Source organism: Amblyomma mixtum, chromosome 1 (genome assembly GCF_055824585.1).
Source record: "Amblyomma mixtum isolate Tamu chromosome 1, ASM5582458v1, whole genome shotgun sequence".
Classification (NCBI taxonomy): domain Eukaryota; kingdom Metazoa; phylum Arthropoda; class Arachnida; order Ixodida; family Ixodidae; genus Amblyomma; species Amblyomma mixtum.
The window spans coordinates 239938272-239965372 of record NC_143012.1 but is presented as its reverse complement, the minus strand read 5'-3'; the positions used below and the strand labels follow the sequence as shown (position 1 = coordinate 239965372).

Sequence of the window (27101 nt, the reverse complement as noted above, 5' to 3'; positions counted from 1 at the left end):
AGCGTAAAAGGAAGCGAATCGGGCTGGTGCACGATTCAATGTCAGCATATCTTCAAAGCAAACCCCGAGCTGTAAACCGAGGAGAGGTTTAAGAACAGGCTAGGAGTGATATTTATTTTTATTATCTCAGCCGTGAAGGTTCTGTACAAGCAATCCGCTGCGCTTTAGTTTCTCTACTTCGTTTTTTTTCCATCTTGGAGTTGCATTTTCGGGTGGTTCTCATATTCACCGAAAAATGGTCACAGGTACATAGCCTTATGGACTATAGACGCGTTTAATTTGCCTCGTTTGTCAGGTTTTTTCTCCACAAAAGCGCTTGTAGATGTGATTATACTAAGCCTTTGAAATCGCTAAGTAATTCTGAAACTTGATATCCATATCACAGCAGTCTTCTTCCATCCCTCTCTGCTTTTATTTTATCCTAAATATTATATCTCAGCAGGTAGCGTTATACAAACGGCCTAATCCTTTCAAGTAGTTATTTGCACCGCTTCTGTGGACGTCAATTCTAAGTGCTTTGAATTGTGTACATTAGAACGTGGAGAATAGGTCCTCTGTGCTCGAACTGAGGATGTCACTCTACCATGTCATGTCTCCTTCCCTTTATGCTTAGGGCGCTCTGTTCGTGCGCGGCATGAGAACCTTTATCTAAAAACCTTTATCTAAAAAAAGGCAAAGGCTTCTGCTTTCATATCTGCTTGACCGAGATAATTAATACACTCTCGACAATCTGCGTAACCTAAAACACACAACTATCTTTTGCGCCTTTATCGAACACGTCAATTCCGCAAACTAAGTGCTAATGGAGCCAAAAAGTACTAAATGTTCTCCGACATGCCCTAATTTTCATGAATTGTGTAGAAACAGGGGCATATTGGGCGGCTTTTCAAGTTGATTCTTTTGCCAGCTGAACCATTCTGCTCCCAACGGCCTAAGCGCTAGCGCTTCACGATGAGGGTGTTAGTAAATTTTATTTAAATATGTAATCTAAGACATGTGTATTCAGCTAATAATGTGTCATGAAAAAATTTTCCAAAAGTATAAACTCATCGGGGAGAGCAAGCAAAAACGTCATAGAGGATGAACCGTTTGATGTACGGCGCCAAATTTCTTTGTGTACACTGATAGAAATGCCCAGATTTGAACAAGTATTTTTCAATTAACACTGACGAATGGAACTTTTGACCAGATATGAACAGGATCGATAGTATTCAATAAAACTTCATTTAAAAAGCATATACGGATATCACTTTTATTTGTGATGCAGCTGTGTAAGGTACTGTTATCAACATATTGATTGGAACGGCCTAATCTTCCGATGGGTAACAAGACTTTGCTATTGAAGTTTTTCTAGCACCAACCACATCGAGTAGTTAAGACGGTCATAGAAAACCAATGGGATGCGTTTCTGACAATAAATAGCAAAAAAAAAACACAAGTGTCCTGAGAAGTGATCTGCGGATGTATTGATAGCTATGGATCAATCTTTCGATATGTGAAACAATTGAGTTCGTGAACACTTCTTTGAGAAAAATGCGCTAGTCGAGAATTTTTGGTCGTGTGCACATCAGCCAGCACTGGAGTGCCGAGTTTCCCGTTATGACGAGCTACGCAGCCGGCATCAGTGATGCCGTTTACCTCGCAGAAAGTGCCTCACCCATCTAATGTTGCCGTAGGTACTCTGATTGCAGGTATTTTATAGAGGCTATCTAAAGGAAACCGCACAAGCCGGATCAATTGATAAGTGCCACTGGACAGGTGTTATGTAATTTTACACACAACATGGCTTCTTTAAGTCACTATACAGCGTTAAAAGGAGCTCGGATAGCTATGGCGCTGCCACATCACGGCATTCCTCGTATGGAGAGTCGGGCCCAACGTGGAATGGAACGTCTAGGTAGGAATTAAAGAATATATTTTGGTTTCCCACTTTTTCTAACTGATAAAATATTGCAAGTCATTTGTCATCGCAGGGTATAAGATTAGAAAGCGTTAAACTGCTTGGCTTTGACTGAATTCTATAACAGCAGGTATTGCTACTATACTACTGAAGTAAGAACTGGAGCTGATCATACAAACTGGGGCAGCCACGTGAGGCCAAACTGGTTAATTGCTTTCTGAAAATGCTTCCAGGTCGTTCGCGCTTGCGTCACGGAGTGGAGAGCAAATATTTTTGCAACAAATCTTAAATGGCGCTTCGAGTGCTGAATAAGTTCTTTATGAGTGCTGCATAAGTTCTGTCTGAACACTTTAGAAACTGATTTACGTCGATTGCATTCCTCTAGTTTTCATTCAGATGAAAAATCTTACCACTGCTATGCTCTTTATTAGGTTCATTGTTCTTGAGCAATTAATTCTGCATAAAAAAAAAACGAAAGTGCTACTACTCTTAACCACCCATAATAATATTCATTTTATATTAAGCAAAAAGTACTTAATTTCAACGTCAGCTTCGTCTATCAATCCGAAAACGAGTGTTTTGTTCTGTCGAGACGGTCACATAACTCGGTCCACTTGGCTACGCTGCAGAATTGTTTTCAAAGAAGTTGCGAAGAAATGATTATTTTAGCTACGCAGAATCAGAATACTCGAGCTCAGAATTCTAAGGCTCCGACTGATTGCAGTACGATCGAGTTTTCCGCTCAATGAGTTTTGCAAGAACGAAGCAGGGTATCGGTTTCGTTCGGTTTATGAAGCGGCAGTTGCAATGTGGCGATCGAAATCCGCACTCGTTCTAACGAATGGCCTCCACTGAAACACGGTAGGCGTTTCGTCCCGATGTGTTCCCAGTATGTGAGAGGGCCGAAGAAAGTTTTTAGATTTGAAGTATAGGCCGAAGGTTTCATCAGGTTTATGAAGTCCGGGTTGAGTTGCGCTTCTCGAATCACGTGCTGATTATAGCGACGGAGAAATAGGACACAGTAGAAGTTGCATAACAATCTATTCGTGCTTGTGCGCAGCCTCGCAGACAGATCTTCAGATTTTCGCCATGCGTGCTCACGGAACAATAGTTCACGCCCTTTGAAGAACGCAAGAGAAATAGAAACAAGTTCAGAGGTCATGTAAGAACATCTCCCGGCGCTCTTTTTCGTTAATCGAAACATTCTGCGGGCAAAACATGGATGTCTTAATCTCTTCAAAGCGCACAAGTGCTTGCCCAGGTCATTGCCAGAAATATCCGACTCTTCTTTGAGACACCTCGGGAATTGCGACACAAAGATTTCTTTGTCCGCTGTCTGTGGAAAGCAAATAGGAAGTGCATTAAAAAGACGAACACAAACTTGGGCTCGTTACGACTTCTCAGGCGTCCTTCATTTGATGGAATTCCGGAGCTATCGAAGCAGCGAAACAATTTCACAAACAGAAGTCATGCGCTAGTTTAACCACCGTCAAGTAGACTTCACAAAAGCTTGGCCTATAAACGTTAGTGTTGTTGCAGCCGCCATCTTTATCATGGTCCTCTTTCTGTGCTTTTGTGTTCTCGTTCTCGTGCACTAAACAAAATTATGCATCAGAACTATATCCACCTTTAAATGAGCGTGCTATTTTCCGGCACCAGCAACTACTGCGGTTGCATGACGAGGCAAATAAAAATGATTTGGTTCACTCATCAGTCGAGCGACTAATGATGTTTCGGATTCTCGTTAGCTGTTCTTTTTCTCGTGTATAAGCGCCTGCGAAGTGTACAAGTATCAAAATGCTGCACATTACCTTATTAGTTGGGTTAATAAAAAATAAAAGTTTAATCTACACTAGAAAAATATCAAAAACAAGCTCTATGTTACATAGTGCACTGAAATTCAGTTCTTTCTAGAATTCAGTTCTTAGAAACACGTTGAACAGAACCGCTGATACCATTTTCATTTCTTTTGAGTTTGAATTCCCACAATATGAATATAAATTATTGCTTTAATAAAAATTAAAGTAATCAGGGACGTAATAAAAACGTCCCTACTGTCACACCTTTCACCAGCCCAATACAGAGTTCAACGGCTATATGGCGTACGATCTGAACGCGCAAGAAAAAAAAAAGCAAAACTCAGGTCTTAATTCAGCTAGATAGTGCAATGTGAAATATTTGTTAATGAACTGCAATAGCATCTGAAATTTCAAAATTTGTGATCTAGTGGCCGAGATTTTTGCTGCACAGTTATCGAGATCTATTGGTTTTGTGGGGAAGCACCATGGAGGTTTTGAACGAACAGGTGTAATGAGCGGTTCAAAATGCGAGCTTCGTTGACACGAAGATGGAAAGAAATTTTGTCTCTATCGTTCGAGTCAAAGGAGGTGCCTCTCTTTTATTTTCTCTTTATGCATGATTACGCTGCACAAAATATTCCTAGAAACGGCATGGTAACCTTTTCACTTTACCGCCTAATGAGACCTCTTAAATTATATGTCAGTAGAATTTAAAATAGCTTTCAGCTTGAAAAGTCTACAAACGAGCAATGCAGATTGAGTAAAATAGGCTAACATTACTAGCTGAACTCCGCAGTTAAGATGAGCTGTCGTCGTTTCTGCTTTAAAAAGCGAATTCCAGCAAAGCGTATTGCTATGCAAACGAAACATTTCCTTCCTGTTTAGATTCACCACATTTTCCTTTTTTTATACTAAATGTACTATACTAAATGTCTTCTACCGCTCTCTGCGAGTGCGAGTAAGAGAAACAAAATGATAGGCATGACGGGTCTTAAGTGGCCTTCCATTCCATTGATTTCTAGTGTTCGAAAGTACCATTTACATATATCAGTGGTTTTAAATGATTGTGCAATTTCCTGCAGCCGCGGTTAAACCGCGCAGAAGTTTTGTATTTTGTTCGCCGGTTATTGCGGCATATGGTTTCCCTTTGTTTAAAGTAACATCCAGGGATCGCACAAGTCCTGAGCGCATTACGATGTAGAAAAATATACTCACGATCTTGACCCCGAAAATGAAAGGTTTTCATCACTTAGCCTTTAGACCTAACGGTCATGTAGCAAGTTTTCCAGCCTTCAGGAGGACGAACATGAAATGAAGAAAATATGTTGTAAAGACAGCAGAACACGTCAGGCCAATAGTTCGGATACCGAAAATAAAAAACGCATACCCTGTACACGAGGCAATGAGCGGCGAAAGAGGATAACGTGCTAAAATAGCTTTATCTGCTGGCAGAACAAAACTAAATAGTTAAGTAAATAATTCCAAAAGAAAACTTACCTTCATGTGACTGCATTTAAATCCGCAGATGAGGTGAAAAGACCAAAATAAATTCAGAACTCGAGGTGGGCTTCCATTGTATACTGCAGTCCACCACCAGAAAGCAAAAATCATAACTAAAATCCGGCAAAACGTTCCAAATTTGTAGTTTTTGTTTTGTGCTTAGTTTTATTTCTACTCTGTATTCTACGTGCTCATGCCCATATTGCAAGTCTTCATCATTTCATTTCATTTATTCCACTCACTGAAATACACGAGGGGGCGAGAGAAAAAAGCTGCTTTGTGGGCAGCTTGACAAGCTCGCACGGGCTATGTAATGATTACCTTAATATTTCAGTGCCTACTATATAAAGCAGTGTGCATGAATGTTTAAAAGTTCTGGGGACGTTTCTGTGAGGATAACTTGAATGTCTGAGGCATTCTGGCAGAGGCTGAGTCATGGTAGTTCTAGAAAGAAATTGAAGGTGACTTTCATGACATGTGGGTTGACTGCGACTTGCCGTGAGGTGAGGCGTAGAGTACGAGGTAGGGAACGAAGTCAGATACAGTAAGAATTTTTTCGGGTGCTTGTAGTACCAGTTTACCACAATGCAAGCATGAAAGTACTAAACAGTGACTCGTATATTCAGAATACATCCAGTATCTCTCTTTCGCTCCTTAGCAGCGATCCTCTGCGCACCGGTTGAAGTTGAGAGAGGTTGAGATTGTTGCAAGCTACTGTTGAGGTTAGCCTTGCGGATTCTGCTGGTAATTGGTCTACTGTAGCGACGCTTAAATGCTAAATTAGGTCCACACATCAGGCACACACCTCAATTAAAGAATGCAGAGCGAAAAGACAAGGAAAAACGAAGAAGTGGACAGGACTTTTCCTTGTTTCGTCCTTGTCTTTTCGCGCTGCATTCTTTAACCATGATCACTGACCAACAAGCCCAAACAGCCACTTTTGTACACACCTGAGACCTGACTGATCTACATAGCGCTAAACACACAATCACCAATAACATTCAATAGTCAACTCCTGCTGTCACGATCTGGAATTCCAATCCGAGTTCTGAAGGAACTTTAAAAGAAGGTCTGAAGCCTCCTTCTGCATGACTGTTTTCGGAGCGCGTAGACATTGTCTTGAAGGGAACTGTGAGGGGCTCCCGTATTATTGAGGGAAGCGAACAACAGACATCTTTCCGCGTCATACACTGGGCAGCACATAAGATAATGGTCTATATCACCGCACTCCCCACATGTGGAATACAGCGGATGCTATGCTTACCCGTCTTATATATCCACGCAGGGGTACGAGCAGAGCCCGTGCGAATGCGATGCAGTAATGTGGCCTGGGATCTTTTCAGTCTCTTGGTCAGACATGGCGTGTTGGGTGAACTCCACAGAGTACTGAAATGACTGAGCGCCGTTTCTCTGAAGAGACTCTTGGCACATTGAGAGACTTTCCTTGCTGGATTACCTGACAGCGCTTTATGGACGAGACTGTCTGCCCCTCGTTGCCCATGGCACCTGTATGTGAGGGCACCTATTAGAATCGTATGAAGACGACTCTGCTGTGCAGATTATGCACCATGCGACCATGCGTAGAGAGCTAAGAGACAAAGCATCAGTCAGAAATCTACGCTCTAAACTTCGAAGGGAAGATTTTGAATCCGTCGGAATCACAACAGGTTGAACCCGACAAGACCTTAGCTTCCGTAAAGCCGCCTCATTTGCAAAGCTTTCAGCCGTTTTAGATGGAACGACTTCAGTCTAGAGCTAATACTTTTTGCGCAAGCCATAAGACTTCTCTATGACCTCTTTCCTGTCTTCTGTGGTTGCACCGCCGTGTAGCCACAGCTGCAGAAAGCAAAGAGCAAAAAGTTTTTGCTACTCTACTGTGAACATCTTATGTCCCTTCTACTTATAACAAAGGCGTAAAACTCAGGGCTCTCTTAGAGTGGTCTGAGCCATCAAGTTTTGTATTGCCCTTCTAATACGCGCATTAAAACAACAAGGGTTAGCTCTTTTTCGAAACCGCATGGTTTCCATAGGAGCGAGTGCACTAAATATGGCGGCTCTTTTTGTGCTTTTAATGCTCTTGTAAAGAAGTTCTTCATGTTAAGATACGAGACTTCGTATGCCACAAGTATGCGCTAAAAAACCTCTTACAGTAAAATTTTAGTAATAGAAGTAGTGAGATTGTATTCTTGGTAATGTTATAATATTTTCCGTCTTGACAGGGGTGTGTTTTTTGTGGATCTATTTCCTGTGAAGCGTGCATGGTCCAAAACCGTCTTGAATAAAAAAAAGGGACGGTTCTGCTACATGATTCCCAGCAAACCGCTCTTTTTGGGGCTGGGGAGATTAGTATCTTTAAATTAATGAGATAACAAAATTGTGTGCTTTATTGACAATTTATTGCTTCCAATTTTCACTATTAGTTAACCACAGAGCTTACTGAATGTGGTCGAGAATGCTCGTCTTTGTATGAGCCAGTGCGACTCTTTGGGAAAGTTTATGTTCAGGCTAGCGCGCACATCATGAACTCTTAAATGGAACATGTGCTTCTTGCATCAAACAAGAAAAGCCACTGCTTATCAAGCTAGTCAACTACCATGAGCATTGTGATGCGTTAGAGGCTATTTCATACTCATTTTACTTTTGGTAATGCCCGTTGACCACATTTCCCCATTCATAACGCTGCATTAGAAGGCTCTGTACAATCGCATTCCCAACGAAATTTTCTTAATTTAAATGGGGAGCTCTGAACTATCTTTAAATATTTCTTATATCTTCATTGCAGTGATGAGGAATCAATAGTAGAAGTGCACGCCATATATTTGTTCAGTTGAAGAAAGGTCACAAAAGTGCCATTATGTTAATATAATGTAAATTACAATTTCTGCACTTATTATCGCTGTCACGTTTTCTTATACTGCGTGACTTCATTAACGCTGAAAGTTTCTCGGGCCACTAATTTTTTCCACACGTTCAGGTGAAATGAAGAACACCTGTATGAGATTCGGGGCTTTAGCCTATATTTTGTCAATTAGAAATGCTTCCGGTAAATAACCATGTTTCAAGTGACTTCTCCTTAGTTACTACAGCAAGAAGCCCATTAAGACTGCACACCCACACACAACCGCTGTCTGTATGCGCACTCCTCTCTTGTTACCTAATGAGAAGGTCTGAAGAGTGTAGACACACTTTCCGCAGGCGCCGAGGTGCATAAACAAAGGCTCCAAAATTTAAATACTTTGAAATACTTAATATGACATACTCTAAGCTAAGCCTCCGTCATTTCGTTTTCAGAAGTTCCTCTCGGCAAACCTCTGAAACCTACGACGAAGGCTGCATTACCACGCGGATTGCAAAACACATGCGCAGGCATAGTGCATAGTTCTGTTGTTTTCAGCGCTTCAGCGCTTACACTAATTCCGGTGATTAGTTCCAACTTTGTTATTTATTTCTAAATACATCACGCTCCTCTCGAGTGCATGGACGAGCGGGGATAATACAGAAAAAAAAGGAGAAAAACATATTACCTTGAAAACAAATGACAAAAAGATTGATTTAAATCCTGAACAAGTTTGTCGCGCAACGTGTGCAAGACAAAAAAAAATGCCTCATCTTACACAAAAAACTACGAAAAGTCAAAATCATTAACTTTAGTGATAAATAGCTTTAAAGAAATACTCCTATGTCCTCTGATATTATGGCTCATGAAAAATCACAAATAGAAATAATGAGTTCCTATGAATGCTAATGCGGCTAACAGGGAGCTGTCTAGTTTTGCTGCTATTCATTCGAGATGAGTGCCTGCCAGGTTCCTTAAGGTAATGTGCTGTGTTTAGTTAAAAGTGACAGCGGCCGAGGAGGAAAGTAAATTTTAATCTGGAGGCTAATCTGCCCTGCGGCAGCGCCCTCAATTTCGCTTTTATCTTAAAACTCGGAATCACTGGAGCAGCGGCCGTATATTGAATATATGAAGCCTAGGACCCATTTTCTTGTTCGTTAATTTTTTTTATTAGGCTCTTTTGGTAGAAGCTCTAAATGAGATTCGCGGATTCGAATTCAGGCCTTACAGCGGGCTTTATGCGTACAGTTTTAGTTTGGATGTGGCGCTGCGCAGTCTTCTTTGAAGGAAGTACAGTTTTTTGTTAGCTTTAGCACAGATAACATCAACGTGGCGCTCCCATCTCATGTTACTAGTTAGTGTAGCACCATAATATTTCATTTGATTAGTCTGAGTGATTCCAACGTTGTATAAAGTGTAAATTTCAGCGGCCTTTCTTATAAGTAAATTTTATGCTAAAGGTCTTTGATGCGTTGAGCTTTTATCTATCTTTAACACTATGCTTGAAATACCTGCAACGAGTAAATTAACATAGCTTGGTCATGCTTGTAGGCATTTATGTTTTTGTATATAGCAAGCTATCAGAAAAGACTTTAATTAGGTGATAGTGTTTCGTGCATAAATAAGTAAAATCTGTAAAAACAAAAAAAAAACAAGAGGGACTCCAGGATAGAGCACAACGGAATTTATGAAAAACTCCCAGATTGGTACAAATGTGTCAATTCATGGCCATACATAATTATCAGTTCTACAGATAGCAGGTTATCGATGACACTAACTGTTCTCCAAGTCCGAAAAATTCAAACGTTGTCACTGAACACTCGTAAGGAAACGACATCAAAGGTTTTTGAAAAATCTAGGAACATAGCCTCCGTTTCGCCTGCAGTGTTGAATGCAACCACCAGATCGTTACTTTGGCTAGTTAAGTTAATGTTGACATCCCAGATCCAAAGCTATGCTGTCGGTCATAAAGCAGATTATTACTTTCCAACTGAGATATGATCGCTTGAAATATTGTGTGCTGAATTATATTGCAGCAGGTATTTGGTATTGAAACCGGCCTTTGTTTATTTAAAGCATCGGACTGATTTTTAAACGGGAGTGATTTTTGGCTTGCGCCAATGATCGCGGATGACTGACATTTCTACGGCAGTTACAAAAATTTCACAGAAATATTTCGCACTCATGAACATATATTAACAAGAAAAAGCATTTGATGTCTGTTCAGGGCCGAAATATTTTTTGATATCCATTTGCTGAAAAGTGAAAATGCACCAGCTTTGCTTACGCACAGATGAGACGTCAGGTGGTCACAAACACGTGATTGCAAGAGCACATGTGAGGCCACTAGTCCTAAGACCAAGTGGAAAAATGCGTTGAACGGGCTGACAGCAAACTCTTCCTCAATAATGCTCTCGCCTGAAATCCTTAGCTCCGAAACACTGCCATGATCCCTCGGCAAACACAGCCAAAATAGAAGAGCGATTTAGCAGCGCATATCCTTTCTTCCAATAAACTGACAAGGTTCGAAATATGACATTTCCTTCCTTGTTTATGACGACGCTTTATCATGCGCCTAAAGTACATCATGTCACGCGTGATCTGTGGAAATATGGCGACCTTCACTTAAGGCAACATGCACGCCAACAAAGCACGTCACTATGTGTTGACCGCTATCATTTAGCTAATTTTCCTATAACATGCTGACATATTACGTAACAGATCTCGGTAATCAACGCGACTGTAGTCCTTGACAAATGCATTAGAAGGCTTGACATACGAACGTGACCCGGAACCAAACATGACAGTACCGGAATCTTATGCACAGAGATATAACTTTCAACATTGGCGGAACAATGTTGTAAAAAGATAATAAATGGTACATCTAAAAATGAAGCGGAATAGCCAACAACCCGAGTATGAAACGAAACCAACTGGTTTAAAGAAGACCTAAATGCATCTTCTTTAGCAGGGCTGTAGCGCTTCGCGTTTTTTTTTTTTTTGTTGTCGTAAGAGTCATCGGACTAGTCAGTTATGATTACATTCAAGTAGGAATTAATTACTAGAAATAATAACTGCGCCGCTTCAGGAATACCTAGCTTGAAAAGACCTTATTGCAGGCTATGGTTGAGACTTTTCCTGCGCCCCTCTTTCATTCTTTACCGGGTATTTTTAGGGTTGCTCTCAGAACAAAATCTTCAGTCTGGATCAGTCAGAGATAAAAAGAGCAGCATGTAATAGCGTTCCGACTAACCCAGTCATTTATGGTTTTTAAATCTTACACACAAGGATCTACTCTACTAATTCTACGAAAACCAGCAATGTGAACAACATGTGGCCTACTCAGCGTTGCCGTGCCTCTCCACTTGTCATTAATTACTCTATCTGCAGAAGCCAGAAGCCTTTTGAAACACATTAGTTCATCTTGTAATGGTGAAGCTCTGGGCGGCATGTGTTCACGGCTGCATAGTTTAGTTACAGTAATGACGCCTTCACTGCAATGCAGTTTGCAATCGATTACAAAAGCTACTAGTGTCGGCTTTAAGTAAAGAGAAAAATAAAGGAGGGAGCGAAGACGAATATCATGCTTAGTTTTTTGTGCTATTCGTGAGGACAGACATAAAACATTTGGAACGGACTTTATAATGCAGTAGACCGAGGGTGAAGGTGGTGTTGTGTTATTGTAAAGGCCGAGATGAAAAGTTTTTTGTGTCAACGATTAGAGAGAGAGAGAAATAGAATGACGGATAAGCAGGGAGGTTAAGCAGGTGAAGCCCAGCAGGCTACCCTACGCGTGGGGAGGGGAACAAAAGAGAAAAAAAGAGAAAAAAGAGCGGCATGAAATGAGTTTTTCAAGTGTCTGTCGACCACTATGACAAGCGGATAGAGGGCGCACACTTAAAGCTTACAGTTTATAGACGGGAACACAACCTCGAGTCCTTTAAGAACCTCAGAAGCGCTTTCACCGTTTTCCTTTATGAGGAAGGTTTTCTACAAGGCCCTAGATTCTTGGATCCTGTGAGGAGACGCGAGTCCAAGCGGTGCAGAGTAGCAGCAAGGAAGACCAACGATTATAATAACAGATAAAAAATATATTAACAAAAAGCGGCTTTTTAAAAAAAGCGGCTTTCTGAGATCAGCCGCAAAGAACAGCATATTTTCCCGCATTTCGCTTCTTACCGAAAGTTTGTTTATTTCGGCATTAACGTAAAATCACTCACCACACAGGTGTCATAATCACTAGAAGGGCCACAATAATATCCCTCAAAACTTTGCTTCCGCGAGTAACTTCTTCTGTGTTGAAATCAATTATTAATATTCTTATGTAAAAACGACTGTTGGTCTTAGTCAGGAAAAGTACGGTGTTCTAACGTCCGTCTTAGCTGAACTCTGACTCTGTCTATTTGCGCTATATTTGACTTCCGGTCTGATCTGTGTCTCTTCAAGGGCAACTCTTTCCCCGGAAAGTATTTCCCTTTTCTAACACTCACTTCCGTACCCCGAGGACGATATGGAACTAATTCGTAAGTTTAATCATAGTTCTAGCTGGTCTGTAGTAAACACTAACACAGGAACAGCGACCACTGGTGGAAGCTCTCAAATATGGCTTTCAGGAAGTTGCATACAAGGTAAAAAAAAAATGTGTTTACACCCTAACATTTACCGATTCGTCTATGGTCGCCTGCCACCTGCCAGAGGTCTGAGGTGGCGTCTCAAAAGCTGCGCTCAAATTTGACATTACAGACTCTTGTAAGCGTCTTTCAGCTTTTCGCACAGAAGATTTATCGGTGGCTAATGCAAGTTTTCGATCGTTGTAGTCTAGGCGTGAATACTTTATTAGTGCTTAAAACATGAACTGTCGATTTTTGAAACGATTTTCATCGTGGTGAAAAAAGAATAGGATAAAAATAGATATGAGGAAAAGCAGAAATGCACATTAATGCTTCAGTCGTCGTCAGTTACGGACCATTGGCATGGAATGACGCACATTTGTGCTAATACACAATGAACATGCTGCATGGTACCTGTCTACAGTGTGTGGTTTTATAGATTCTAAGAACTGCATAGAGCTCACTAGCAGTCGATCGTATTATAAATGGACGACACCTCAGTAAGACAGAATTGAAAAGCCATGCGGTAAAAAATAATGCCATGCGCAGTGTTATATTGATAGGTGTTAAAAGAAATAATCTTTTTTTTTATGGCTCTTGCACAAAGCTATCAAAGAACTGGGTCTCTGAAAGGCTACTCAAACCATACAATACGGTTTCATTACACCTGCAATGCGCCGCTCGGTGACACTGTGGTTTGGCTTTTCACGTCATGCACTGCAGTAGCATTGAGCAAACAAGAAATCCACAACTTTTCGTGGGAATGCAGCACACATCTTGGGTCCTTGGATGACTTCTTTGTCTCAGGAGTTCAACTCATCTATGTTACCGTACCTTCAAAGTTCACTACTGCGAGTAAAGTTACTACTACACGTAAGTTATCGCGCCACAGATGGAGTAGTTTAATTGATCCTCAGGGTAAATCTGTTAACAAATTATGTGTCTTAAAAGAATTATAACATAATGAATACTGCAGAAAAAATATTCATGTATGCAGGACGAAACTTTATTAGCAATAGCATTAAAGGGATGCTGAAAGGTTTCCCAAAAAAATTGAGTGAAGAGATGCACTTTACAGTTTTCCACCCTCGGAATTCGAATTTCTCATCGAAATTAGGCAGAGGAAAGCGTAAACCTATTTTATTTTGGCGAAAAGTGCAGCAGCAGCCTCGGGCCAGCCCGCGCGCCTCGTTGCCGCCTGTGATTGGTTGGGCGCTCGTGACGTGAAAACTGGCGTTGGCTGGGTGAGCCCGGCTCGGTCGCCGCCGATGTAGTATACATGAAGCGCGTCGCGCGGTGGTTCGGGGCTGTTGGTTTGATGCTTATATCAGAATGGAACACATCGAAGATTACCAGGAGGATCTTGGCGTCATCCCCTTCATGTACGCACCAATCGCAAAGAGCAAACCGCTCCAAGGAAGCAACGATGCTGGTGCAAGCGGTGCTTTTGGCTTGAACGAAAGCGAAGTGTCAGCATCTCCACGTGCTGGAAATGTCCTTTCGTAAGCATACTTTTCTAGCCAAACTTCATTCAGAGATACAATAACTTAATTTTGAAGCGAGCAAATGTTGTATAGCACTGCTCCACGAAATTTTCCTAATGCAATGTAAGTGGGATGCGATCGTCGGCACTGTTGTCTTGCCGCTTGTCGGTGCTGCCGCAAATCTGCTTGTAATCCACACAGACCACTGACATGCGCAAGAAGTTATCAGGCTCTTTTTGCACGGAAATTTTATGCTGGCATCGCTTCACGGTCGCTGCGTGCCGGCTCGGTTCATAACACACGCGTAAAACTGAAGTTCGCGGCGTTTTGCGGCAGAACTCGTCGAGGTGACAAACGTGCGCCTTCCGTTCTGCGTGCCAAGATGGTATCTGGCAGTAAATTAAAATCCTTGTTTAGGCGAGTTGCTTCATACTGCAAGCCCTTGTAGGAATATCTCCATCCGTTTGCGGCCGCCTTTATCGTGCTGTTCTCAGATCAAGCGACAAGTGATTTTTTCACTAACTCGATGGCCTCGGGCTGCAACCGAGCAGGCCGAATCGCAAGGCTGGCTGTAGCACACGTGGCGCACAATTATATATTATTATTAATGTATGAAGCTATGCTGCACTCGGCAATTTTTTACGACTACATGTGTTATTATAAATGTATTCCTGGCCGAACACTTTACTGGTATTGGCTGCATTAGAACTTGAACAGACTTGTCAGCACTTTTACAAAAGTTCAGTGCAGGGTCCTCAGCAGCATCTGCCAGTGGCATTCGACTTGTTGCACAGTCCTGATTTGTATTGCTGTTTGGTGTGCATTCTTGACTGTCTGGTGTGCAGCCTCCAGCTGTGATGTCATTTTCCATGCACTCTTGATTTGCACTATCGTCTGGTGTGCAGTCTTGATCTTGCAGCAGTTCGGCAAGAACCTGAAAGGCATAAGCCATATGATGTTATTGTTGCAAAGAGAACAAAAGTGTGCTTCAGTATGAGTAAAATCTTCTGGTTTATTTCTTAAACCATTTTGTTGATTGGCGAGCTCCGTGCAAAGTGAGGTCATTTATTATATACCAGGTGTTTCTTTAGAAGGTCCAAAATTTATTTTAAAAAATGGGTAACTAACCTTGTATTAATTTTATCCCTGGGGCTATATTGGGGGATATGGAAGACAGCAGTAATAGGCAGAAGGCTTCCATTAGCTCACTAAACTGCATATCTTAATTAAATTTTTATTTTCATATTATGTTGTGTTTGCAGATTTGGAGCACCTCCTGCAAATACTATAGCCAAGCAAAAAATATCTCTCTAAAAACTTCCACCCTGGCAGGCAACTTCACGCGCTAACACAGCGCCAGCGGGCGCGTCCGACGTAGATCGCTAAAAAAAAAAAGTGTACGCTTTGGGGCCGGACTGCAAGCTCCATGACTGCGCACATTGGGCGCTGACGAGGCGGCTATCAGCCAGGCCCCAGGCGAAACCAAATTGAAAACGAACCGCCGCGCGCCTGTATACCAGAAACATCTGCAAAGAGTTTTCTCGGCGCTCCGAGCACGAAGAAAAATGTGCCGCGTATTACTCTCTATGTTCTCGCCACTGAGGGCTACGCATGAATCCTAGAATATGTGAGCTCCAACATAATTGAGTAAAGAGGCTGCATATAACGTCTTTTCACATGCTCGCATACCGAACGAAGTTCTCTGCTCACGCGCGGTGCGCAGTCCCCGGTTTCGAGGCGCACTTCGCGTCGCTCCAGCTCTTGCAGTATTAGTAGCAGTTTAAGATTTTTATTCAGCCAAAAAATTTAGGTGGTGGTGGTGGAAAACATTTATTTACAGATAAACTTCGGGAGGTGAGGTATGAGCGGACCCAAAGGGGGCCAGCCCTCAGAAGTACTAGGTGGAGGTCCCTAGTTCGGGACCCCAGTGGCGTCGGCCGCTGCCCGGGCTCGCGCGACCAGGGCCCGTTGGGCCTGCAGGTCAGAGCAGCCGAGAAGGGTCGCCTCTGATATGAGTAATGCTGTACGAGATGCATGATGCATGCCTGCAAGCATAAAAGCTAAGCACTTATTTTATAAGCTGCAGTTTGCTGCCGTCCTGACGTTCTCATTCCAGCGCCGTTCATCTCACTACTACCGAAAGACTTGCATCCACGAAATAACGCCCCAAACACTACACAGAACATCGGTTCACGCAGTCAAATTCTCATAAAGTTAATGCACAAATTCTTACCTCGAGCTTCCTCCTTTTCGCGAAAGCTGGCCTCGATGGCGGTGACGAGCTCCTGTGCGCGAAGACAGACTGTATTGCGACGGGTTTCAGTCGAGCTGACTTTGTTGAGAGGCCCAATGAACGCATTATCGACAGGCTCTGGTTATAGTCTTCATCACGAAAGGGGTCAGAGCATAGCACTGTAGTCTTTGAGGGCTTGAAATCCCTTCGGCTCACAGCAGCGACCCACCTCGCGGAAAGCTTCTTATTTTGTGGGAAATAATGAAAGACCACATCGTCGCGGCCGCTGGTGTTAGTGCAGCCGAAGGCTGCGCAGAACGCCGGCATGATGGTTGACCGCTTCACTCGATGCTGCACACGTTTCTGTACGTCACCACAAACATAAAAACGCACAAATAAAGAAACACACGGCAGCTCGAAGCAGCTTACGATGGCACGCACGCAGAAACAAGCACGTTCGCGGAGGCTGCGAGGCGACGGAACACCAACGTTTACGTCACCACCCCACGGTTTCCGGTTTCGGCTCGCATCGTCAGTGTCATCAGCAGCGCTCGGCGGACAGCGGGGGGCGGAGCTACCGCGCAATTTTAAACGGCGATTACGTCGCTCCTAAGTGATTAATCTGCAAAAAAATTTCACCCGCATGATTTTTAAGGTTCCCACATCCATACGTGAGCATCTTAATGAATTCGAAAATCTCTTCAGCTTCCCTTTAAATAAACCACTTCAGCAAAATAAAGGAGCGCGAAAAGCACAGCATTCAAATTGACACTTTGGTAGAAGAAAAAAAAAAGGAACAAACACCTATAGCTTGCTGATGCCAAAACGAAAAACGTATGGTGGCCGAAGCTCTTGCAAGAATGTTGTTTCTGATGCCTCGGTTCAAAACAAACTTCGATTTTGAACTCAAGAAGCCATCCAGAAGAAGAAGTGAAGATTCTCTTATATATTTATCCAGTTTTTGTTTTTGTGTTGCTTCATATGCAGGGATATTCGTTTCCAGGTTTCATTTGTTTTTCAGCAGTGGGTTTATAAATCGGGCGCAAACTTTTTACTCAAAATTTGTTCAGAAATCCGGTTTCACAGCAAAAAGCTCCATGATTTCGGTTTCTGCGGGTGATTTTTACTGCCAAAGGTATTTGACTGTTGGTGCTTGTTCCTTTCTTGCCAGGCATGAAATTATCGAGCTTCTGTTCGAGGCTTCGCAGTAGGCGGAGAAGGTAGAAGAGGAAAGGCAGGGAGATTAACCGGACGAATAATCGGTTCGCTACCCTACACGGGGGGAAAGGGGTGAAGCATAAAACTATGCACCAAAGCACAATTGCTTCGTCATATCGAACGTCATCCCCATACGACGAAATCCTTCGTTCCTCTTAGAAGTAGCTGCCTTTCCAAATTGTGAAAAAATCTACTGGGCGACACAGCGACCATTCTAAACGCGCAGTACTTGGAGCAGAGCAATAGCAATATCACGGGCAGCGCTTGACACGATGATGCCACTAAGAAGTTGGGCCCGCATTTGAATGCGGGTCTCTATAGCTTTAGTCCTGCATTCTTGCAGGCTAGTCGGTTCTTTTCATTAAATGGTAGAACTGCGCGAATAATACAGGACTGGAGGCATGAAAACGAAAAAAACAACACGGGCGCAGACTTGCAACTTCTTACTCGTGCGTGAAAGCACATGCTATGTGAGCGCGGAACCAAAACGCGCAAGCACCTTTGTCATTCGCATAAGTACTGATATTGGATAGTACACAGCAATCATATTTTCCTTTCTTTGGGTAAAAAAAAAACACAGAAAACGAAATCGAACCAATCCGGGAGGCCAAATTAAACGAGGGGGCAATCAGATACCATGTCGCTAGGAGCTTCATACAAAGAAAAAAAAAGCAATAATCGAAACTAACAATACTTTATTAAAAGTGGGGGGTAAAATTTGTTTTCACTCCATAGCTTATAGCGCGTAATTTTCAATCTACTACGCATATTAACCGATGCAATGAATAAAACACTTTAAAAACGGTGGAAAATCACCCACAATGAAGTGAAAAATTAAGACGCTTTAGAACAGATACAAGACATCACTAAATTTTCGTGCGTTGCAGTGAGCGCTGTGTGTACTTAAGGGTGCATTTTCGGGGCAAAATTAGGTTTCGTCCGATTGGTCGGAAAAATTCCGGGGTTCGACAATTGGGTGAACTGGATTTGACTACAAGAGGAAGGGCTGTAGTTATGTGCTGCAATTTTTTAATCCAGTTGAAAACAGGCCGTGCTAGGGCGCTCAGAATAGAACAGCGATTTCATAATCTAAATAACGGAAATTGAAAGCAATTGGACTGGTAAATAATACATTGTTTGCAGTTGGGTTTCAGGAAATACCGTAATGACTTAAAGCAGCAATGAGAGTGATTTTCTTCTATTGAAAGCCCTGAAACATATGGCGCCCAGTGGCTGTGTTATTCAGCCTTTCCTAGAAGGTGTCAGGAGGATGATAATGTGAATTCTAGAGGTGAAACTGAGGAGTCAGGTTAGAACGTGGTAGAACGTTAAAGATTGATACCGACATACACGCTCGCACGGATTAACCCTAGTTCACGTGCACCCCCCCCTCCCTCCACTCCACCAGTCAACTACACACACAAAAAAAGAAGTTTTATGTTTCGGCATGTCGGACCGACCACCCAGAAACATTTTTATGTGTATTCACGTTTACTTGCACCATTTGTGCCGTCGTCACCTTGTCCTCTATTTATTGTAATTCACTCCAGTCAACGTAGCTTTCTGCCTCAGATTATCTAGAATTTTAGCGCTACAATTTGATGTAAAATCTCGCATGCCACCGCTGCACATACTCGAACTTTTGGCGGAACGAGAAACTTGTCCCAGCTTACGACAACCGCATAAATTTACTGTTTTCACGTAAGAGGCTCAAATAAGATGCAAGCGAGCTTTATTTCCCCTTACATGTGTGGTATCGTATCTGTCCTTTATTGGCTTTTGTAGATTCAAGCTTCTGGATTTAAGCTCACAAGTTCTATGCTTCGAACGCTCGAACTGTCATCACAATAGTTAACTGTCGCTCAAAATTTCTAACGTGTGGCAAAAAAATTCACGTGACAGGTCTCATGGTGTAAAATCTGGTTCCCCATACGCTACCTATAAAAAAAAAATGCGCACCTTACTTAAAAAAAGAACAGTGTCAGGCTGCTCGTATAGTGTGAAACATTTTTTAGAAACCAGAAAGAATAGCATATTTCCAGCGAAATTTCTTGATGCAGGCACCAGTCTTTAACGTCTTTAGGCGCAGGCGACATCCAGGCACTCTTCAGCGTTCACTGCTGTACCGGAAAGTGAGTGCAGATAATGGTGTCCAGACGATCATTAGCCCGGCACGCGTGTTCAGGTGTTTCGTATAAAATCCTCCAATTTTTTATATGTTTTCGCAGCATGACTCGCGTTCTCACACCTTTTCACTTTTGTTTTTAATTGTGTTCAGGACACCATCCATCCTAATCAACGTCACTCAAGGCCATTGCCGTTAGTGACATTGCGAAACTGCTTCACAGCTCAAGAAAGTCCAGCGCTCCATTTTTATACCCTGAAATCAGCAGTTGAACTCAATCTTATTTCACGTGCACTCGTATGCACTGAAGGCTACGTCGAGTGTAAGAGGTACCTGATCACCCAAGCCAGGCGCTGCCCAAGCTCACGAATATGAAACTGATTTTGCGCCATAGACGCGACACAGTAATTCCTGAGTAAGCCACTCAGGTCGGCTTGGCTCTGCTTCATTATACTCGTAGATCCTTTCGTTTTATGCAAAAGAGATATTATAATCAGTTGCTCTGCGCCCTTAAGAAGCTGCTATATCCACATTATGTGCATTTTACAAAATTGTTTTTTAGATTTTGTCATCGGAGTACAAAAAGGATATTGCCCTGTGTTGCGCAACATAAGTCATTCGGTGCATATGAGCGACCACTTTCAGCTTACAATTTATAATCCCTAACGAACTAAGCCGACACCAGTTTAATGCAGAAAAGTGCGATTTTGGCAAGATCAATTTTTGAGGAAGAGACAGAAAATACAAGTGCGCTTCTTGGAAAGGATAATGCTTCTGCCTTGCTGAAATTCTAACCCAGGATCTCATTGGAGGTCCAATGGCCCATGCTGGTTTGATAAGCCTTCGCAAGTCTACCTGTAATGAGCGGTCCGGCGCTGCCTCTCACGAAGCTCTGGTAGTACTGATGGCTGTCGGGGTACTGTGAGAGGTCGAGAAGGTGAACAAAAGGCAGATTGGTGTGTGTCCGCCCTTGAAGTCAGCACCAACCTGCGAAGTCCTTTCTGGTGAGAGGCCTGTGTTGACGGAGAAAGGTGGTGCGCGCGTCACGGCACTGGGCTCGTCTTTCCGCGTAATTGAGAGGGCGCAGGGCGTGGGGTTCCACGTTGAGTTCGAGAGTTCGTCTGAGAGAGCAATGCTGGTGTGGCCTCAGCGCAGTGCATGATCGCGCTCATGACCATGCAGAGATGTATGCCTAGAGCTATAGAGGATTTGCACAGGCGTGTCTCTCTCTGTGTGTTCGTGTCTGCCATGTTTATCTCGTTCGGAATCTTCAAATTTGTCGAAGTTGCCATTTTCTGCAGGAAAGTTCAATTGGTTGCTTGTGAGTGCATGGGTAGCTCCGTGGTTGCAATTTCGACAAACATGCATCCCCAACGAAAGCAGTTATGACGAACCACCTGGACTAAGGTACTGGGCGGGATGTTTGGAAATGGGACGGAGTAACATAAAATACTATGCATTGATGTCTCACTGCGCCCCGCCACGCCAGCGGGAGTGCCTATGGCCGCCAACTAAGAACGCACACGCACCTTTAAGCTGGTTTCGTCTCACCAATCAACCAACATCTCCCATCGTGGAGACAGGCTGTAGTGCTAGGCACTGTGCATGCTTTTCGCACAGTCCATCTCATCATCCAACAATCTTAAGAAATTCTTGTTACTTAAGAGTGAAGTCTGTTCGAACGTTGGTGTCTGCTTGTCACATCTTTCTTTTAATTTCGCAGCGCTCCATTCTAGCAAACGCAACTGAGAGCTATTAAACGAGGAAAAGAAAAAAAAAAGGCAAACACAAGAACAGACAGGTGCTAAAATCGCAATAAACTAAGTTATCTTCAGGAATATTTTTATTCAGTCGAATGCGTGCGCGAAAGGAGATAACTGCTACGGGTCATACAACTTTCACGTGCAGGCTCTCACATTTAGTTTTCACGAAAGCCCACGGCACGCTTCGATATTTTCTTGTGGTGGGGAACAAAAGCCCGATCAGGTATGCTAGTGTTTCGTAACCATCCGGAAACATTGTAAACGCATTTTTGTCAGTTGTCAGATTTGCCAAAGCGTTGGAGTGAGCGGTGAGCTGGTGGTCACGGTTTGATAAGAACTGTGATATGCAGTGCTTATGAAATAAAAGCGGGTCAAGCTGACTGCCATGCATGTTTTACATAATTTTGAGCAGGTTTCGTTCGCTTACAATAGGCAACAATCTCCGTGTGTCTTTCCGAAAAACGACCGGATTTCATGAATTTATTTGGAGGAGAAATTCGAGGCCCGTGTACTGTGCAATGTCAGTGCACGTTAAAGAACCCCAGGTGGTCGAAATTTCCGGAGCCCTCCACTACGGCGTCTCTGATAGCCTTAGTCGCTTTGGGACGTTAAACCCCATAAACCAACCAACCAACCAACAAAAGGAGGTCGCACCGTTGCTGAAAAAGGTAATAGAGACATTAGAACTTTAAATGGCAGGTATTACCTTTGCAAGCTCTCTCTAGTACTCTGTATTGCCCTACTGTTTCGGTTTTCTTTTCTTTGGAACAGGAACTACGAGTTGTACATAGAAGCTTGAGTTTGCACTTGAGAAGAAATATTGAGATTAAAGATTTCATTTTTCTCGATTTCCTCTGCAACGTGTGCATTAATGTTCTGTAGTCGTATATACTACCCCATGTTGAGCAAGCTGATTAGATTTAATACCTGAAGGTGCTTTGCTGCAAGAGTGAAGTGGCTTAGAGATAAAATGCGTCTGCATGAACGTTCTCCTGATTGGCCAGAGGCAGCTGTATGTTATGAAAAAAGAATGCACCCGGTAACTATCTTCATCTAGGTGTACAATTGGAGTGCTTCGATTTACTGCCAAAACCGAGAGACAGTGCCTTAACTATAAACATTCGTTATATCGGTAGCACATGAAAAAGTACAGCAACCGAGCTGCTGTTTGACACGAGGATATGATCAAAAAGCCGTCTCGGCGGCGTGGCTCCCGCAGCTCTTCGACACTGAGAGCTCAATGTACTGTTGGGGACAAAAGTGCCCAGGACAGTCGATCTACATCAAAAAGTATAGTATAGCTTTGTTATCAGCCGGTGGCGGCAGGATACACTTGTGGAGATAGAACTTGGCCTTGGACTCTATAATGTGTGCTAGTGAAATCATCCGAACAATAGCGCACTTTGCACCTATAAGCCAATATCATCAGTCGTGTGTCCTGGAGAATTTTGTCCGCAGTATTACATTCGTTAGCACCGTTTTAGCAGAAGGCAGCGCCGTCGACAGTCCGGGCATGGCCACGGGAGTAGATAGACCAGATGCTTATGACTTCCGAACGTACGGTGCGTTCGCCTGGCGAAGAAGTTCGGTTTCACCACGACTACGCAGGCTGCCCCACCCCAGGCTTCGCTCACGGCTGGATTTTGCCGTTGCCGACACTTCTCACGCTGGGAAGCTTACCGAATCTCGGCTGATGACTGCGACTGATCGGAGGGACCAACCTATGCCTTGATGAAGACGCGACCCCCGCTTTAAGCCGCAATTGTGATGAAGCGGAGACGGGCGCGTGAGGGGTGCTTATGTCTGTGAGACTAACGAGTCCTACACGGCACCTTAGCCTTCCGGCGCCGCGTCTAAGGGGCGGATCACTGAAGGTGTTCGCGATTGATCTCCGTATAACAGACGATCTCTGCATAAAAATCTAAAAAATTTGAGCGTTATATGATGTGAAGTGTGGTGTAACGGTGCGACATGTATGTACGTACGCATGCCAAAAAATTCACATGCTGTCAGACATTTCTTGAAATCATTGAAGAGCTGGCGCTGCGGCCGCCCTGCAAGGAAGCGCTACCACACCATGGCAGGCTGGACACGTCGTGTACAGCGCGCTTTAAGCCGTCGCAGGTCGAAAGAAACGAATACTAAGGACTTCCCTGTCGAATCTGGCGTAACACTCATTCGGCGAAGTTTTGCCTCGACGATATATTCTGTCTCTGCCTTCATTGTCAGTAGTAGACTGTTGGGGTGCATAGCAGAGACGTGTATATGACACCAGCCCGGCTGTTTCTGTAGTTACATGAGTTTTTCTTTTTAGAATAAGTGCCTCAAGAAATAATTAATAGAAACCTGCACAAACACTCAAGTGCGCTCTAAGTGTTCTAAATCTAATGTCTGGTTTTAAAGCATGCTAGTGCTTTCCACTTTTGCGAAGCATAAATTCACTAAGGTGTCTAGGAGAGCTGCCTTACCGCAGTGTGTCATATCAACTTCCAAACAAAGCAGTAATTCTCAGCTCACTCTCAGAATTTAATGCACATAATTACTAACGGAAAGCAGTCACCACGGAGAGAAATAGTGTACATTTCCATCAATACGAAAGACTTTTATTTCTCGCTGCTTCGTTCATTTCAGAGCGTTTGGAAAAGTAGAAATGGTAATGACACCTTATAGGGACAGCTCCGCCTGTATAGCTATACAATCGAACCCGGATATATCGAGCATGATCGTAAAATAGTTGCTATAAATTCAGAATTCGATTGAACAAAAATAGCAGCAGATAAGCTCATCTATAAGCTACAAGCAAGAATACAACGCATCCACACTAACGACGCGCTTCTTGCATCGACATGCCGTTCGCCCGCTAACCATCTTTGCATCGAGGCCGCAGTGGAGGGTTCTTTGGAACTAGCCACTGCCTATCATAAGATGCCTAATCTTGCTTCCAGTACGCTGTAAATAGAACAATCGCTTATTAGCATCAAGGTACGGTTTGTTATCACCACCGTTAAAAATTTCAACTTTCGCGGCTACAACCTTCCGCAGCTTAGGAATTTCAGAGTGGCTAAAAACCGAACTACACAACTTGAAAGAAAACCCTTTGTGCTATATGTTCTTGACGAATGAAGCACATGCTTTCTCATGAATGTTAACATAGATGAGATGGAACAGCTAGACGCCAATAATGGATGTGGTACCAAAACGTATCTGTATTGTTTTATTCAGTTATTTAATCTAATGCGTAGAGACTAATCGCAAGCGTTTCTATAAAGTAGGCTTAGCGTCTCTGGCTCGGTGCTGGGCTAGTTTTGTGTAGGCCTAAAAGCTGGTCGCGCAAGCAGGTATAACTTAACCGCCTCACGTATCAAGTCGCTCATCATGCCTGACATACTGAATGTACCGCAGGACGTTGAAGTACATGGGAATTTAGCACGGAATCCAGCTTTTCACTATGCAGTAATTAATGAATTTTAATCTGCAAATTCTACAGTTGGGATAATGAGACATTACTTAGTGTAGGAGATCACATTACTTGGACCACATGGCACTCCTTAAACTGCCCAAAATGTGCCTAAAGAGGCATTTTATGCATTAAACCCAGCGTCAAATTATGGTCTACGATGGCCGGGAATCCGTCCCAACGATTGTGGGGCACTATCTTTCGCCCGTAATCAGTACGTCACTAAGTCAGGGCATTTCACCACGATTTCTTTCCCTTGAGCTCACACCGTAAAAGGACCTTTCGCTAGTTACCACTACGCATTGCTAGTACGCGATGTTGTAAAGAGCAGCGAATCCTGTCTTATTTACGAAGCTGATAGGTGCGTCGGTAATGTTTTGCGGTGCACACTGAAGTGGACTTCCAGAAGACCTTGTCGGCAAAATATTCTGATTTGTGATTGTCTGCGGCTCACAAGATCACTGGACGGCGAGCATGAAAACACCTCAGTCCCTTTATCTCCGAGAACTTTTGTGCTACAGTTTACTACAAAACTTCGCCGTTGTTACTCAGGCTGCTTTAGTTCAGATTCAACAAAACACTACCAAAAATATTGCCCGTCGTGACTGAGGTCATGGCGAATGCATTTTGATGGGGTCTCTTTCGGGATGAGAATGCAAAAAGAAATTAAAAATATTATGTGCACTTAGCCCCCATGCGGTATATTGGATTTCTGGAGTACGGAAAGCTGGGCAAGTTCTTCTCATCCGTCGTCTTTTGCGCTGTTTTTCAGTATGGCATATCTGATTCGTTTATTTTCTACTTCTGTGAGCTAACGCAACGCCCTCTTTGTATCTTCCTTCGCAGTTTCCCTTCTGGCGATATCACTGCATTCACGAGAGAAGCCATGACCTCGAGAAGCTCAGCTGGCACTGTTGCCAGTACGCTTGAAGGCCCATAGGCAAACCAGAACTTCCTTTGAGGAGGACGTGCTCAAAGAGGTGACGGATATGATGCCTTTCACGGTGAGTGAGAGCTGGCAACGAATGCGCCTGCTGTGCAACGCTAATAGAAATTCACCACCGTATCGTCCTTTTTAAATGCAGTACAGCTATTTTCTATCATTTCATCGTTTCAACGGAGCAGCCAAAACACGACCGCCTTTGTGTTGTGCCACAACACCGACGTATTGTTCGGCATTCGACTAAACTGGAGCGTCGCTCTCGAGCTTGCATGTATTACAGTTGCTTCTGTTCTGACAGCCATCGCTTTCATTCTCTCTCCAGACACGTCTATCATTCTGGGACCGAAGATGGGAAAAAGACTGCACTAGAAGGTTCACTGACCAGAACACGAGGGCTCGGAAGTTTGGTCAAAACTAAATTAGTTTAGACAGTCTGACACTATGTGTCAGAATTAAAGAATGCCGAAAGTAAAAACTACCAGAAATCGTTCAGTTTTGTGGGCTCCTACAAGTACTAAGATGAAGTGTTATTACGCCTAAACAAACTCATGCTTGTGTTCATAAAGTTGCTCTTCGAGTCAGCTTTCGTGCGCCAAAAGATAACGTAAACAGAACTTTAAAATGTGGGAAAGGGATGGTTTTCGATCAAGACCCTTTTCCCAAGCACTTCACCCCAGAAAAACCGACCATGAAGGCCTGAACATTGTACCTGTTAGAAAACCGGTGGATGCCCGGCACACTGGCAGACGAAGAAGTGATGGAGCTACGCATACTTGACAGAACCAAAAATGCAGGAAGAGTTGTTTTGTTTATGGTGGTATAACGTCCCGAAGCGACTCAGGCTATGCAGACGCCGTAGGGAAGAGCTCTGGAAATTTCGACCACCCGGAATTCTTTAACATGCGCTGACATTGGTACACTGGCCTCCAATCCGCTTCCTTTGTATTGCGACTGCTGCGGCCGGGATCGAACATACGCCTTCCGGGTCAGCGGCCGAGCACCATAACTACTGAGCTACCACGGCGGCTCGAAATATCCATCCATTCGCCCTTTCAACTACCGGTTTCCTTTCATGCGAGCTGAATGAGCGGGAGGATTGTTCAAGCACGGAAACGATAGGCTGCTGAATACGGCCGGCACAAAGATTCATATAACGTTAAGCGCCATAAGGGGCACTTAACATTACTTCACTGCCATGGCGTGAATAGCATAGCGTTGTGTCAGTGGTCTGGG

General features: G+C 43.4%; 1 protein-coding gene across 1 annotated transcript; it reads right to left on the bottom strand.

Moving 5' to 3' along the window:
- Positions 1–1828: 1828 nt before the first annotated feature.
- LOC149371318 (uncharacterized) lies at positions 1829–16491 on the bottom strand. Its single transcript, XM_089579800.1, has 5 exons — positions 16363–16491; positions 14849–15063; positions 5197–5206; positions 3158–3236; positions 1829–1893 (listed from the first exon to the last, which is right to left on the bottom strand). Exons 1-5 carry the CDS (start codon positions 16486–16488, stop codon positions 1829–1831), a joined length of 495 nt encoding a protein of 164 aa, XP_089435926.1. The 5' UTR covers positions 16489–16491.
- Positions 16492–27101: the final 10610 nt, after the last annotated feature.